The sequence below is a fragment of the Beta vulgaris genome, chromosome 5 (assembly GCF_026745355.1).
Source record: "Beta vulgaris subsp. vulgaris cultivar EL10 chromosome 5, EL10.2, whole genome shotgun sequence".
In the NCBI taxonomy this organism is placed as follows: domain Eukaryota; kingdom Viridiplantae; phylum Streptophyta; class Magnoliopsida; order Caryophyllales; family Amaranthaceae; genus Beta; species Beta vulgaris.
The window spans coordinates 42,837,708-42,852,192 of NC_079206.1; the positions used below are offsets into that span (position 1 = coordinate 42,837,708).

Here is a 14,485-nt window from a genome sequence, read left to right on the forward strand (position 1 = left end):
AGTCAGTCATGTCTATATTCGGAACTTGTGGAAACTGAAACACGCAATTAGGTTGAGTCAAATTCAATTCCCTGAATAAGTCAACCTAGACATAACTACAGTCAATGCAATATCACCTAACGCCTTGCTGTCTGCTAAGAGAGATGAAATTTCAACAGCATCAATTGTTAGCAACAACTAACAAGTAGAGCAGCGCATGAGTTAATCACAATTATCGATCAAAAACTCACGTTGTTGTTCAAAAAAGATGGGAGCATTATATTCCAGCTTGCGCAATTGCCTCAAAAAATGGAAATACCGCGATAATTCTGCTGCTTCACCTGCTGAAGCAGAAGAAATGTCTGATCTTTTCTTTGAGCTTCGTATTCTTCAAGTTGCCACTAATTTCTTCTCCGACATGAATTTATTGGGTCATGGTGGTTTTGGCCCTGTTTTCAAGGTACTTTTAATTCCTTATTACTCCTATTTAATCAATTCTTTTTTTCTCTTAATAGTCCCTCATTTTCCATGCACTTCAAGCATTCACTTTCTTTTAAAGAGTTTTCATGGTATTTGGTAATTGTTAGTTTTATATGCTAAGGGGTTTGCTGAAGAACAGGAAAAATATGAATTTAGGATACTTATTAGGCAGTTTGTTATGCACCAAAACCTTGCAAAAATTTCACCATGTTTGACACTTAGACATGTACTTGTGTCCGACCGTTCTAGTCGAGTCCAATAGTTGATATGCAGTTGGCTCTTATTCTGTAATCTGTCCTTTAAAAAACAGATTTTATACTCCAAGATGTAGGAAAATGTATCATTGCTGCTATTTGATTTGATATAGTAATCAACAGGTAAGAACATTTATATACCAAACAAACAGATGAAGATGGTGGCAGTGTTATTCCGTTTCTTGCGGCTTCAATGGCACAAACCATGTAGGTTCTAAGTTAGAGCTTGAACACTAATAATAGCATTTTATGTTTCATATGATACGTTTTCTTGTATTTCTGTTCTATAGACTTATGCCCTATTCTTTTGAACTTATTTTGGCTGAACGGAACTGAACTGAAATTAACTGAAAATAAGTCCAAAAGAACAGGGCCTTATATTTGAGTTGCTTGAATTTAGTGATGTTTTGGTAAGCTAATTGGGATGGATATAGAAACAAAATGGGATTTACATTTGTGTTGACAATTGTTTGGCTCACAAAACTGTTATTCCATTCCCTTGAGAAGCCTTAATCCACTCCTGTGATTTGTTACATCCCCTCCTTCACCAGTATCAGATTCCGTTATGTAGTGAAACCTTAACAATCACCTCCAATGCTGCCACCTCCATACGGCTTCATCTCTCTACCCACTGGCATAAAAGGACCAGGATTGTATCGAAAACCTTGGAAGAGATTACCTTTTCTGCTTTTCAATAAGATTGGTTGTGGAAATGGCAAGAAGAAAGAGAAGAACATGATTATAGCATTGTGGGTCTTCAATCCATTTAGTTTCTTTTGTTTGATGTGTACCTTAACCGGAACACTTTTAGAATATAAATGGAATTGGTTAAATTTCAATATTACCTTGGCCTTATTCCAATCCTTTCCGTTTGTTTTACTTAGAGTGAACCAATCATGCTCTTAATGGGAAATTCTGCTGTAATGTACTGAGTAACAGCATTAGATATTCTATCAGCGTTCTTCCTCAAACCAAACAAACCTCTAGATATATCTGCTGGTCTTAAGAATTTTCATCTCTTAAAGAGTGAATTTGGAAAATTCTAGGGGATCCTCCGAGCTGATACATCAAAAAGAGAAAAGCTTTGAAGGCAATTATGTCACTTACAATCATCTCAAGTTCGACTACAATCACATTACTTTCTGATAACATTGTGAGTTGAGTAAGCTGTTCGGGAGCAGTTAGAGAGAATTTGAAGGCTATTGAAACAACTGGACATTGAATGGTTAACAGAAAAACTTATTCTCCACTCTTGGACATGGATTAAAATTTCATAACAAGTGGCATCTACATCTGGGGCGCCATTAGTTTTTCACCGTGATTGTCTCAATTGTTTTTACTTTTTCCCTAGCAATAACCTCGTATATCACCAACAAGCTTCAAAATTTATACTTCTTCCCTCCCAAATTTAGGCCTCTTCGGGTTATGCCATTTGTCATTTGCACTTAACATTATAGGGTTATGCTATATGCAACTCTTATGGTTGCATTTACGACATAAATACACTACTTAAAATGGAAATATGTTGTGAACTTATGAAATTTTTTTGCATCAATCGATGTAATAAATGATCAATTAATGCAACTTATTTTCTTTTTTAGCTTCTTATATACAACCCTTAGGGCTGCATACAGCTTTTTCCAACATTATATTATCGGACTCCAATACTAAAATAACATGAGTCATGACTAGCATGAAATCTCCTGCTGCTTAAGCTTTACAGGTAATGGTTGATAAATTTGCGTACTTCAAATCCTTATGACTTATGTCCTTGATAGTATATTTTGTAATTTTGTATATCTCTATTATATAAGGGAAGGGGGTAGCTATAGTGTCCCCAAATAAATTTACTTAATTACCCCTTAATAAATCAAATACTCTACCCAAAAGAGATGAAAGAAAATCAAACTCAAATATAGCATAAAAAAATTAACAAAGAAAATTATATCAATCAAATATTTGATCAATCTATAGTTCAATACACATTCAAGTAGTAAACCAAAAAGGAAAATACAATCAATTATCAAAGTGAAATAATTTAATTAAAACAAAATACTTTGTTGATAAAAATATAAGAAATTTTCTTAATAAATTTGCATAATATTCTTTTATCGCTCTTCAATTTTAATTTAAAAAATCTTAAAGAAAGTATAAATAAAATAAATAATTAAAGACGGGTTTGGTTAAGTGATATAGGCTTAATCAACAAAATTAGCTAGCCCAAAAAACATGTCTAATGTTCAGATTTTACCTTTGTTATGCCCAAAAAAGTTATAAATTATGTTCTAAAAAAGTGAGGCACACATTGCGTGCACAAATTGCTAGTATTATTCTAAACCAACTTATTTGCTGGGTCCAGAGAAGAGAATTCTCTGCATTTAGAAGCATAAACTATAAACTCATCAGGCTATGAACTTCAGGGATTGATGCCAAATGGGCAAGAAGTAGCAGTGAAGAAGCTGTCAGCATATTCTAGGCAGGGAGTGAAGGAATTTACTAATGAGGTGAAGCTGCTGTTGAAGATCCAGCATAAAAACTTGGTCACATTGTTTGGTTGCTGCATAGAGGGATCTGAGAAGATGCTTGTGTACGAGTATCTTCCAAATAAGAGCCTTGATTATTTTCTTTTCAGTAAGATGACTATGTATTTGTAAATTCTGCTATGAGTCTCTTCAGTAATTTAGGTCGCATTAATGTAGCGCATTTTTCCCAGAAAAAGACAAATCAGCAGTCCTTACTTGGCCTACACGATACCGGATCATTACTGGAATTGCTAGAGGACTTCTCTACCTCCATGAAGAAGCTCCAGAAAGGATAATTCATAGAGACATAAAAGCCAGCAATATACTGCTTGATGATCATTTAAATCCTAAGATATCAGATTTTGGTTTGGCCAGGTTATTTCCTGGTGAAGACACCCATCTGGATACACTCAAGATTTCTGGTACTTAGTGAGTACTATTTACCAACCTTCTTTTCAATTCAACCTACTTTCCTCTGTATAAAGTGCACAGATGCTGACCAAGAAAACATTGTCCTATGAATGCAGTGGTTATATGGCTCCTGAGTACGCAATGCATGGATATTTGTCAGTGAAGTCAGATGTCTTCAGTTTTGGGGTACTGATGTTGGAAATTGTAAGTGGAAGAAAAAATTTTGTGGACCACCTTGGGGCAGAAAAGGCCGACCTCTTGACCTATGTAAGTTCTTATATCAGTTTCTATTATCTTGAAGGAGTTACATTTTTATGTATATTGATTGGGGTGTTTGCCAATGGGTTGTTGGCTATGGTGTGACCTCTTTGTATTAGTCCCTTATCTTGTTTTTTTTTTTTTTTTTTTTTAATTATTGACTTTCTGTAGAAGTGTTCAGTAAAATTAATTGTCGGTGTTGGTTGTTTAATGCAAAATGAATGCAAAAGTGCACAAAAAAGCTAGTAAAACCGGCTTTTTACTTCTGGCTGAACAATTGGCTTTTGATTACTTAGAAAGCTATTTACCAAACTCTTTTTTCTGGTTGTTTGACCACATGAAAAAGCCAAAAACCAATGAAAATGCTATTGAAAAGCCATTTACCAACGCAAATAAGTACATACACCCAAGTGCATGTAGAGCATGGTGCACCCTTTTCTAAACTACGTCGTTTTATCATTTTTAGAGTCTATAATTTTAAAAAATTATTGTTATTTGTTTCCTTAAATTTTGCAAGTAAAGATTCCTTTTTCAAATTTAAATTTAAAAGGTATATGTTCTTTTACCTTAAGTGTAGATGTTCATTTAATATATGTTCTTTTCATTACTTCCTCCGTTTTTTTTTAGATGCTACACTTTCTATTTTAGGAAATTTTAAATTAGATGTTACACTTTCATTTTAGGTAATAACTTCTCTCTATCTCTCTCCTATCACATGTTCACATGGGGCCCTTTTGTTTTTCATTTTCTCTATCTCTCTCTACTCCAAAAATTACCTAGGAGTCCGTGATTTGAAAAGTGTAACATCTAAAAAAAAACGGAGGAAGTATAACATTTGTTCTTTTATAAATATAGAGTTACATGTTCTTTAATTTTAAGCCGTGTGTTCTTTTTTAAAATAGAAAAGTTGTTGAAAAAAGTTCGTGTTCTTTTATATTAATTGTATGTTCTTCTTGGGTGCACAATGCTATCCACACTTTGATTTACCAAACACCACCAATGTGTTTGGGATATTGGCTCCATTGTTGCAACCCTCATATTCACTTTTAATTCAAACTTCATATTGCAAGTATAATTTTTATCTTAACCTACAATTGCAATTAGTCATGTTGAGGAAACAGGGTCGAAGTCTTCTGCTCATGCTTCGGACCCCTTTTCAAGTTTCTTGAACTTGAAGAGAGTATTGTTCACACTCCGCCCTCCACCCTCCACCCTCCACCCTCCACCCTCCACCCTCCACCCTCCAGCTCCTAAGCTTAATTGTCTCATTTTGTAGTTAGGGATCATGCATCTGGATGTTACTCCATGGGAAGAGTAATGTTAATTGTGGTTCCTTAATAAATCCCCTGCCCTTCCCCCCAAAAAACAATCTCTTATGCATCTGGATGTTACTCCATGGGAAGAGTAATGTTAATTGTGGTTCTTTAATAAATTCCCTGCCCTTCCCCCAAAAAGAACTCTCTTCTGAATGCCTTACAGATCTGGTAGACTATTTACATTGTAAAAGACTTCAATGAACCATTTAGTCATCCTTTATCATGACTTTTAAGTTTTCTTTTTCGATTAAGGTATATCTTCTCGTTGTTTCTTAAAGGGGATAAATCTGAAAATTAGGACAAAGCCCTCAAAATGTTTGAGAAGATGCCATCGTGTTAGTCTTTGTCTGTAAGAAAAATTAGTTTCCACTCATGTGGACATCAATGAACTCCTGTTACCTTTTTTCTGAATAGAGGTTTAATCTGATTCTGCCTGAATTTTTGGTGCAGACATGGAAGCTCTTCCAGGAAGGAAAGTCACTGGAGTTAGTTGATGGTGGCCTTGCCAAATGCAACCCTGACGAGGCAGCAATGTGCATACAGCTTGGGCTTCTGTGCTGCCAGGCAACTGTTGCTGAAAGGCCAACCATGAGCTATGTTCATCTAATTCTGTGCAGTGAATCATTCAGTTTGGCTCAACCAGGAAAACCTGGAGTTCATGGCCGCCGATGGATTGCAACAACTAACTCTTCTTCTGCTATTACAAACACTAATCCTAGTAGTTCTTACACTGGGAAAACTTTAACCGGGAGCACTGTTGAAGACCTCTCCAGAAATTCCATCTCTCTTTCTTCTCTAGATGAAGGTAGATGACTTATTTCTGGATTGTTTGCAGAATATTTTAGGAGATTGCAGATGTATACATGTAGAGCTTATTGTACACTTTGCATTCAATGTGATTAGTTGTATATATTTTGGATACTAAACTATCATTATTATTAATAATTCAACCTTTGGCCGGTTCCCTTAATTTAATCCGACATAGTAATTATTTTTTAATAAGCCCAACTTTTGGGGTAGCATTTCAAAATAATACGAACTTTCATTTTTCTTGCCATCCGTTTTAGGTCTATTGTATGCAAGGAAAGTAAGAGCGGATTTTTTTTTAGAAGCTACACCCCAAAGTTGGAATTATTCTAAAATAATTAAAAGACGGGACTAATATTAGCGAACGAGCCATAGGTTACATTGTTAGAATCAATTTTTCCTTAGTTCACAAGGACCAAAATAAAGGGTACAGTAGAACTAAAACCATAACGGTTGATATTGATTAATAAAACAATTTTTTTTGTGCAATTTGCATGAATTTAAAAGATATGTTGTTCATATAATTATTTTGTCAGGTATCTACAAGTAGTTATATATGAGTTCCACTTGAAATATTATGAAATTACTATATATTGCTTAAGGGTTCTTTATTGATCTATAATTTGATTACATATTTAGTTTTCTAATTGTTTATTCCTGTAAATCCTACAAACAAACTTAACTAAACAAAGGAAAAATTGATTTAAACAGTCCCAAAAACAGTCTCAATTCAATTAATATAGACCACTCCCAACTTAGAGGGGTATTTTACAGTAGGAGTTGTATTAACCAATTTTGGTTTAAGAGGTTAAATTTTTTAAATTTTTTTTACTTTTTTTTGCTGTTTTGATTGTATATTCTACCTCCTCTTTCTATCTCCTCCCTCCTCCTCTTCTTTCTCCTCTACCACCTCACATCCCCTTCCCTTGCCATTTCCCCTCCCGTTCCCCTGCTGACCCCCTGCCACCTCACCCCTCCCCTCCCCTTCCCCTTCCCCTGCCACTCTCACCTTCCCCTCCTCCTCGATTGATATATGTGATGTTCAAATTTCGCGTAAACTGAAAAAAAAAGAAATCCCAAGCATTTCAATTCCATACTTACAACTCATTCAAAGTTGCATAACATCATCAATCTATAAACCCTAAACCCACACCAATTATATAATTTCAGAACAAAGATAATACACATTATGACCTTAATTGATTCAACTAAATTGAAAAAAATACATTTAAAAATTAACAAATGAATTCAAATACAAGAGAGAGGATTAACAAGAATGAGAGCAGGGATGTCACGAAGAGATTCGTGGGACTCAACAGAAGGAAGCAATTTTTTTTTTTGATGTTTTAGCTAGTTTTAGCCCACCCCTACTATTCACGAGAATTCAACTGAATAAACTCAGAAAGATAAGATTTTAATCTGAAACGAAACAACAACGATGATAAAGAGGAGTAAATTGCGCTTAATAGGGTTCTCTTTCTCACTGCAACAGCTGCGATCACGCTCACAATAATATCAACTTTACCTCCTTAAATCCCATTGTTGCTTCTCTCACCTTTCTCTCCTCTCAATATCTTCTTATCTAATCCCTTCCCTATCAAACCTATCACTCAAAACCCTTTTCTCTTTATTCTCTTACACTTCCTCCTCTCGTAGAAACCCAAATGAAGATGACTTGAATCCTGGCCCACAAGGCCCACCCCAGATTCTGGTGGTTCAATTGCGTGTTGGACCTATTGCCCATATACAAACCAAGAGAGGAGAGGGGGTGGGGTGGGAGTTGAGGGTGGCAGGAGAGTGGTGACTATAAGGGCAAGTGGGGGAGGGGGTAGTGGGATGGAAGGGGAGAAGAGGAGGGAGCAGTGAGGGAAGGAGTACATGTGTTCAACGGACCGGGCCTAACTTTGTCGAGTAGGGTCGATCCTAACTTTATCAGGTCGGACCGGGCTTGGCCAAATGTAGAAGTTAAACGGACCGGACTTGGCCAAATCTAGAAGTTAAACGGGCCAGGCTGAATCTGGGTCCTTCCAGCCCGACCTTTTGAGCAGCCTTAACTGATTTTGGGTTGGATCTGGGTCCTTTGATCTGGGTAACCCAGAAAATACTCCTCGTTCACAATCTATATGGATTTTGGCGCCATTAAAAATAATTTCAAGCCTTTTCAGCAAAGAAAAAGAAACGTTCAATTTTTATGCAAAAGGAAAGAAACAGTTCGTTTTGTTTGGTTTTTTAATAATAATAGCATGAATTAAGAAATCAAAAGATGAATCAGCAAAAATGGTAAAAAAAAAAAGAAAGATGCTCTTGCAAGTTGTGAAGTTATACCTGGTGAGAAATTGAAAAAGAAACGTTTTGGCCGAAAAATTTCACGAACAGAGGAAATTGAGAGGGGTTCAATAATTTAAGGGAACCAGGAAATTTGTGCGTATATAATTAATACAAGAAGATTAAATGATACAGAGTTCTTGAGAGAATTAATGGTGAGAAAGAGAGAAAGGAAAAGGGTGTAAAATTGAACTAAAATGCAATGTTAGAAAGAAACGAGGTTGGTGGTTACTTGGATTTTGATTGGGTCAGTTGCAAAATTACAATTGCTTATCAAAGAAATTACAACAGCGATAGGAGGAGAGAGAAAGAAGTGGTATTCAATGGAAAATAAAGCAAAGCTCCAAGATTTCCTCCGACAATAATGGTGGAGGAGGAAAATGACAGCAAAAAAAGAAATTGGAGAGAGAGAGAGAGAGAGAGAGATAGAAGAGAAGAGGAGAGATTCCTTTCTTCACCCTCTTTGAGCCCATTTTCATCCCGCGCCGTTACAATTCCCATACTACCCATTTTCAGTCCGCCCTTTTTGAGCTCGACCCTCCAAAGCCCTCCTACAAATGGGTCGGATCATGGTTGAATATGGGCCCCAACCCGTTGAACACCTCTAGGAAGGAGAGAGGAAAATGGAGGGAGATTAGCAAACCTGCTACATCAGGTTTTCTAACCTACTGGGACTACTATTGTATCCAAAGTTGGACTGAACAATATTAAGTTGAAGATGGGTGTATTTTTGTCAAGGTGATCATGGTTGTGACTATTTAAATTAATTTTTTCTTAAATAAAATATATGCGATGAATTCTCATTTTTGTGTACAATGTGCCAAAAATTTCTATATAGATAATAGATGATAAATTTTTCTCTATAGATAACAAATGCTAAAATTTTCCTGCAAGTAGTGTTTTCCTAGTGGGCGGGGCCAGTGGGTGGCATGATGCGATGCAGCAAAAGTACAAGATAACAATGATCAGTAAGCTAAGGAAGAAGCTAATTTCATCCATCATGCTCATTTCAAGCTCACTTTGCATTAGATTAATAAACTCATCGTATAGCAACTGATGAGTAGCTCCAAAAATGATGTCATCAACATAAATTTGGACTACCAGAAAGTGTCTCCCCCTGGTTTTGGTAAATAGAGTTTTGTCAATTGTTCCTCTCTTGTATTCATTCTCCATCAAGAACATTGACAATCCCCTATACCAAGCGCTTGGTGCTTGTTCGGGACCGTCCAAATATTTATCTAGTTTAAATGCATAGTGGGGAACAATTGATCAACAAAACCGGCCACGTTGTTTTTCTACATACACCTTCTCCTTCAAGTAGTCATTCAAGAATAATGTTGTCACGTCCAACGCAAAAATTTCATATTCATGTTAGCAGCAATGCAATGAGAATTCTAATAGCATGTATCCTAACAACACGTCCAAGGTCTCATCATATTGTTGCCTTCTTGTTGATTGTAGCTTTCCACCACGAGCCTTGCTTTATGTTGGTTTAGTGTATCAAGATCATCTAACTTGTTTGTAAACATCCATCTAGTACCAATGACTGGCATATATCATGGTCTTGGCTCAAAATGCCATACATGGCTCCGTTCAAATTGATTCAATTCATCTTGCATAACCAACACCAAATGTGGATCATTCAATGCCATATTATAATAAGCTGGTTCTATGTTGGACAAGAAAAAAAAGAAGGCACACAATTTTCATAAATAACTCTTGTTGTTTGAATTCCCTTATTGGTATCATAATGATTTGATGAGAGGGATGGGAAAACTACTATCTAAAACTCTTTTAAACTAGACCATCTTGTCTTCTTTAATTAGTATGACTGGAACCAGCTTGCACTCCAGCATCATCTAAGTTAGATATCTGGGATTTTCTATGACATAAAGTGGATCCTTGCTCATTTCTTGCCTGTCTCTCATTAGGGTTACCACCAGCTTGCATAGTGGTTCCCCCTATTCTCCCTAAAAACCATCAGTATATGACTCCCCCTCAAACAAATCCTCATTATTATCTTCTTGTTCAAGATTAGGTCCTCCACCATAAGCATTTGGTGGTTTAGTAGATAAACTTGTTTCCTCTTCTGGATCCTGAGCAAAACAAGCTAATTGTTTCCCAGTAAAACTCAGGGATTCCGATAACATCTCCTTGCTCAACATGTGAAATCTCATAAGATATATTAAACTCATCAAAAATCATATGAACATTTTCCTCCACACACGAGGTCCTCATATTTAACATCTTGTATGCTTTACTATGAGGAGAATATCCAATAAGATTACCTCATCACTCTTAGGGTCGAACTCATCGAGTTGGTTCTCCTTATTATTATGCACAAAACACTTGCATCCAAATATAAGAAAGTGTATAATATTGGGCTTTCTATCCTTTGGGAGTTCATATGGGGTCTTATTTAATTTAGTTTTAATGAGAGCACGATTAAAGATATAACATGCATTGTTCACATCTTCTCCCCAAAAGCTCTTAGCAAGAACACTTTCAATAAGCATCATCCTCGCCATCTTCTCTAAACTTTTTTTCAACAATACCATTTTGTTTGGTTTTCTAGGGGAAGAGAAGTTGTGACTCACTCCATGGTCTCCACAAAAATCAATGAAACTTGAAATATCAAACTTAAAGCCATGGTCAGATCTTAACGCAACCAGCTAATGATTTAGCCGGTTTCTGTACCCGTTTCACTAATGCAACAAGCTCGTTAAATGTTTCATCTTGTGAATGTAAGAATATAATCCATGTGAACTTGGAAAAATTGTTGACCATAACATAAACAAAACCTGTGACCATTTCGACTTTGTACACGCATAGTTACACATAAATCAATATGTACAAGTTTGAAAGTTCTGCTAGTACTCCTCACATTTTTTGGCTTAAAAAAGGATTTTACATGTATTCCTTTGGCACATTTGGGACAGACTTTATCAATTTCTTACTTAATATTTGGAAGACCAATTACTAAGTCACAATTTTTAAGTTTATTTGGAAGTGTCAAGCTAGCATGTCAAAACCTCTTATGCCAAACCCATTTATTTGACTGAGAAATAACACTCAAATAGATGGACTTGTCCTATAGATTTTTTTTAGGGAAGTGATGTAAATATCGATGCATTATGAGGTTAGTTATACACTAATTACGCAAAGCAGAAGCACGTATATGGAAGCTAGCATAATATAGAGCCGTAGAAAAGTAATACACAAGGGTTGTGGTTAAGCGGTAAAACTGTAGCCTTTGGGCAGTTAAGGGTTAATTTTGGTCCGAAACCATAACCCTTAACTTCCTAATGACTGCAATTTTACCCCTTAACCACAACCCTTAACTAACCAAGGGCTGCAATTTTATGAATGCCAAGGGATGCTAGTCTAAGAGTTGTGATCGAAAATTCTAGCCCTTGGGCAATTTTTGACCGCAACCCTTGGATAATTATTGACCGCAGCCGCCCTTGGGCTCTTTTCCTCTAGTGTTTTATTGTGTAAGCCAACAAAATTGTAAATTAACAATGGCAAAAAAGCTTCATTTTGTAAATAAGTTAACTAAACCGGATCATACATGGGGTTATTAATTAAATTCACCTTCTCACAACATATTTAAACTCTTCTGAAAACATACAATTTATTTTGGTGAGGACCCACAATATATTCAGCAAAAGATGGCAATGCAAAGTTTTATGACCTTTGACGAGGCTTTTTCAAAATAATTTGAACTCAAGTTAAAGCTTTAACCAAACTTATATAAATAATAGTAGTTTATATCCACTTTCTCATTACTTCACCACTTAATATTTGACTTTCTCCACTTACTTACACTCCATCAATTTATTAAGTACTTTTTTCACTCTCCACCTGGCTATGAAAGTAATAGCTAGTTACTTAGGTTGGTAGAAGTAAAGTTTAGTACACCCACATTAAGGTTCCAACTCTCAATTGACAGTAAACAATCCACCGAGACTCTGTTCATTTTACGCAAAACATTTAGAGTTTTCGATCTTTGTGTTATGTCTAGGTTAACTAGAGAAAGTGGAGTCTACCAACCTCTTCCGTGTTGCCTCTCTAGGGACGGGACGGTGAAGTTTTGAATTGTGTGGAACAACTATGATGTAGGCTTTCCTTTCAGAGCAGATGCTGACAATACCCTTGAAGAAATATTGCAACACTATGTTAGGGTAAACTCCCCCCCTTTCTCAAAGTTACCGTTCTAATTTCATGGGATAGAATTTTTCACAGCTGATACTCCTCATCTATCATGTTGAAGAATAGAGACACAATAAAAGTCATTCTACAGGTATTTGAGTTTATTATTCATGTGATGCATTTTTAATCTTAATAATTGCCCTTGATACTAGTCGTTCTATATTGGTACCAACATATGTTAACATTGGTACCAATGAAGTTTTACATTGTTACCCATGTATGATGAACGTGATACCATTCATACTATATTGGTACCAGTTTATGTTAACATTGCGAACTTCCCTCGTTAAATCATATTATTGGCGTTTGCTTAGTTTTTGATAAAATATGCTTATTTTTCTGTGACATTTGTAAAGGACCACAATATACCTGCACCCTACTTAGACAAAACAATGGCGATGTTTTTGGATGCAAAATTTTCCAACAAATCCATTATGCAAGAGAATTCACATGTTCAACAACGCAAGTGTTAGGCATTTACGCGTGACTTGGACTAACTACAAGGTGCTGATCCTAGTCAACTAACCTTAATCCACGAGAAGAAGGAACTAGACCATCGAAAGATAGTGCAAACGTCAACATAAGGAGTGGTGATATAGTGTACTTTGTTTGCAGGAAGAAGTGATTGTAGTAGTACAAAGCTGGGATAGCTTTTACATAACGCTCTTTTATGCTACAACTAAAAGTAATTAATTATAAGATGTAGCTTTTGTTTATATTTTACATCATTAAGTACCGTTGTGTATGAGTCAAATCACTATGGAGTGTCGTTTTGTATGACTTATTGCATTTATATATTATTTAAGTCCCATTTCTTTTAAGTTATTAAGATATAATATGCAATTATGTTTACATTTCGTTTTTTACACATTAACTAGTGATATAACTATTATTTGGTGGAATAATTTGTTACAAATTGAAGGGAGAATTTGGTATATATTATCATCAATTGATACCACTTTAAAATTACAAATATTATATTAAAATTGAATAGGGTACTTCAATCCACCAGTATGTTTATCGGTTTACCAACTTATTATTCAATTGGAACCAAAGTTTGGTGTGGCGTAACATTGGTATCTTTCTTACTTCAGCGTAATACCAATTTTATTTACTAACATTTCTTACCAATTTTACCTTATTCTGTAATCGACATCATTACAACTTGACACCAACGTAATTTAATGAAACTACATACAAAACTAATTTATAAAGTGCAATGTGATTAGCTTAAAAGTGAACCAAACATTGACATTATTATTTACTTGGCATTCTGTTAAGTGGAAGATACCATAATACAAATAATACACCTGATGAAATAAATAAGTGGTTGGTACGTACGTAACTAGCTATTCCTACGTACTAAACCTTTCAGTCACTTCTCCATTATGCTTGTTGAATGCGACATCGTGCTACATTTTCGCGGAGTGCCTAAGAATAAATATTCTCATTGTTATGCTTAAATTTATGCAATTATTGTGAGTTACTTCAAATAATAATAATATTACCTTGAATATGATGCTGAAAAGGAAGCCCTCGTTTAGCAATTCTTCTTTAATGTGACGGGGAAATAAATCCCTCAATGAGCATCCCATAACAATACAACTCCCCTAAAACAGCCCTCACCATACATCTTGGAAGCGTATGCTCGTGAAAGCTTATTGGCCAACTTGTGAACCATTCTCATTGACATTCTTGCCTAAGTTATGACCACGATAGTTGGACGTACTATATTATAGAATAATTTGAAATGACTCAAGAAGGAAGGACGAGTGACTCCCCTTACATTCCAAACAACTAACTTCGTGCCCAAGGGAAATACCCTCTTACTCGGTGGATATGATGTAAGGTCTTTGAAAATTTCTATTTGATGGTATCTTACGCTCGGCTAACCACCTCTAGTGGCTTCACTCCAATATAT

The 14,485-nt window shown here is 35.7% G+C and overlaps 1 protein-coding gene across 2 annotated transcripts; it reads left to right on the forward strand.

Moving 5' to 3' along the window:
* LOC104893578 (cysteine-rich receptor-like protein kinase 43) lies at positions 1–6,172 on the forward strand. Of its 2 annotated transcripts, XM_019249612.3 has the most exons (6): positions 304–439; positions 837–920; positions 3,134–3,344; positions 3,427–3,664; positions 3,763–3,913; positions 5,671–6,172. In XM_019249612.3, the coding sequence occupies exons 3-6, from the start codon at positions 3,140–3,142 to the stop codon at positions 6,031–6,033; spliced, it is 957 nt and encodes a 318-aa protein (XP_019105157.1). In that variant the 5' UTR covers positions 304–439; positions 837–920; positions 3,134–3,139; the 3' UTR covers positions 6,034–6,172. The 2 variants fall into 2 exon arrangements, with proteins under 2 accessions (XP_010678009.1, XP_019105157.1); XM_010679707.4 differs by lacking the exon at positions 837–920 and having other exon boundaries at positions 1–439.
* Positions 6,173–14,485: the final 8,313 nt, after the last annotated feature.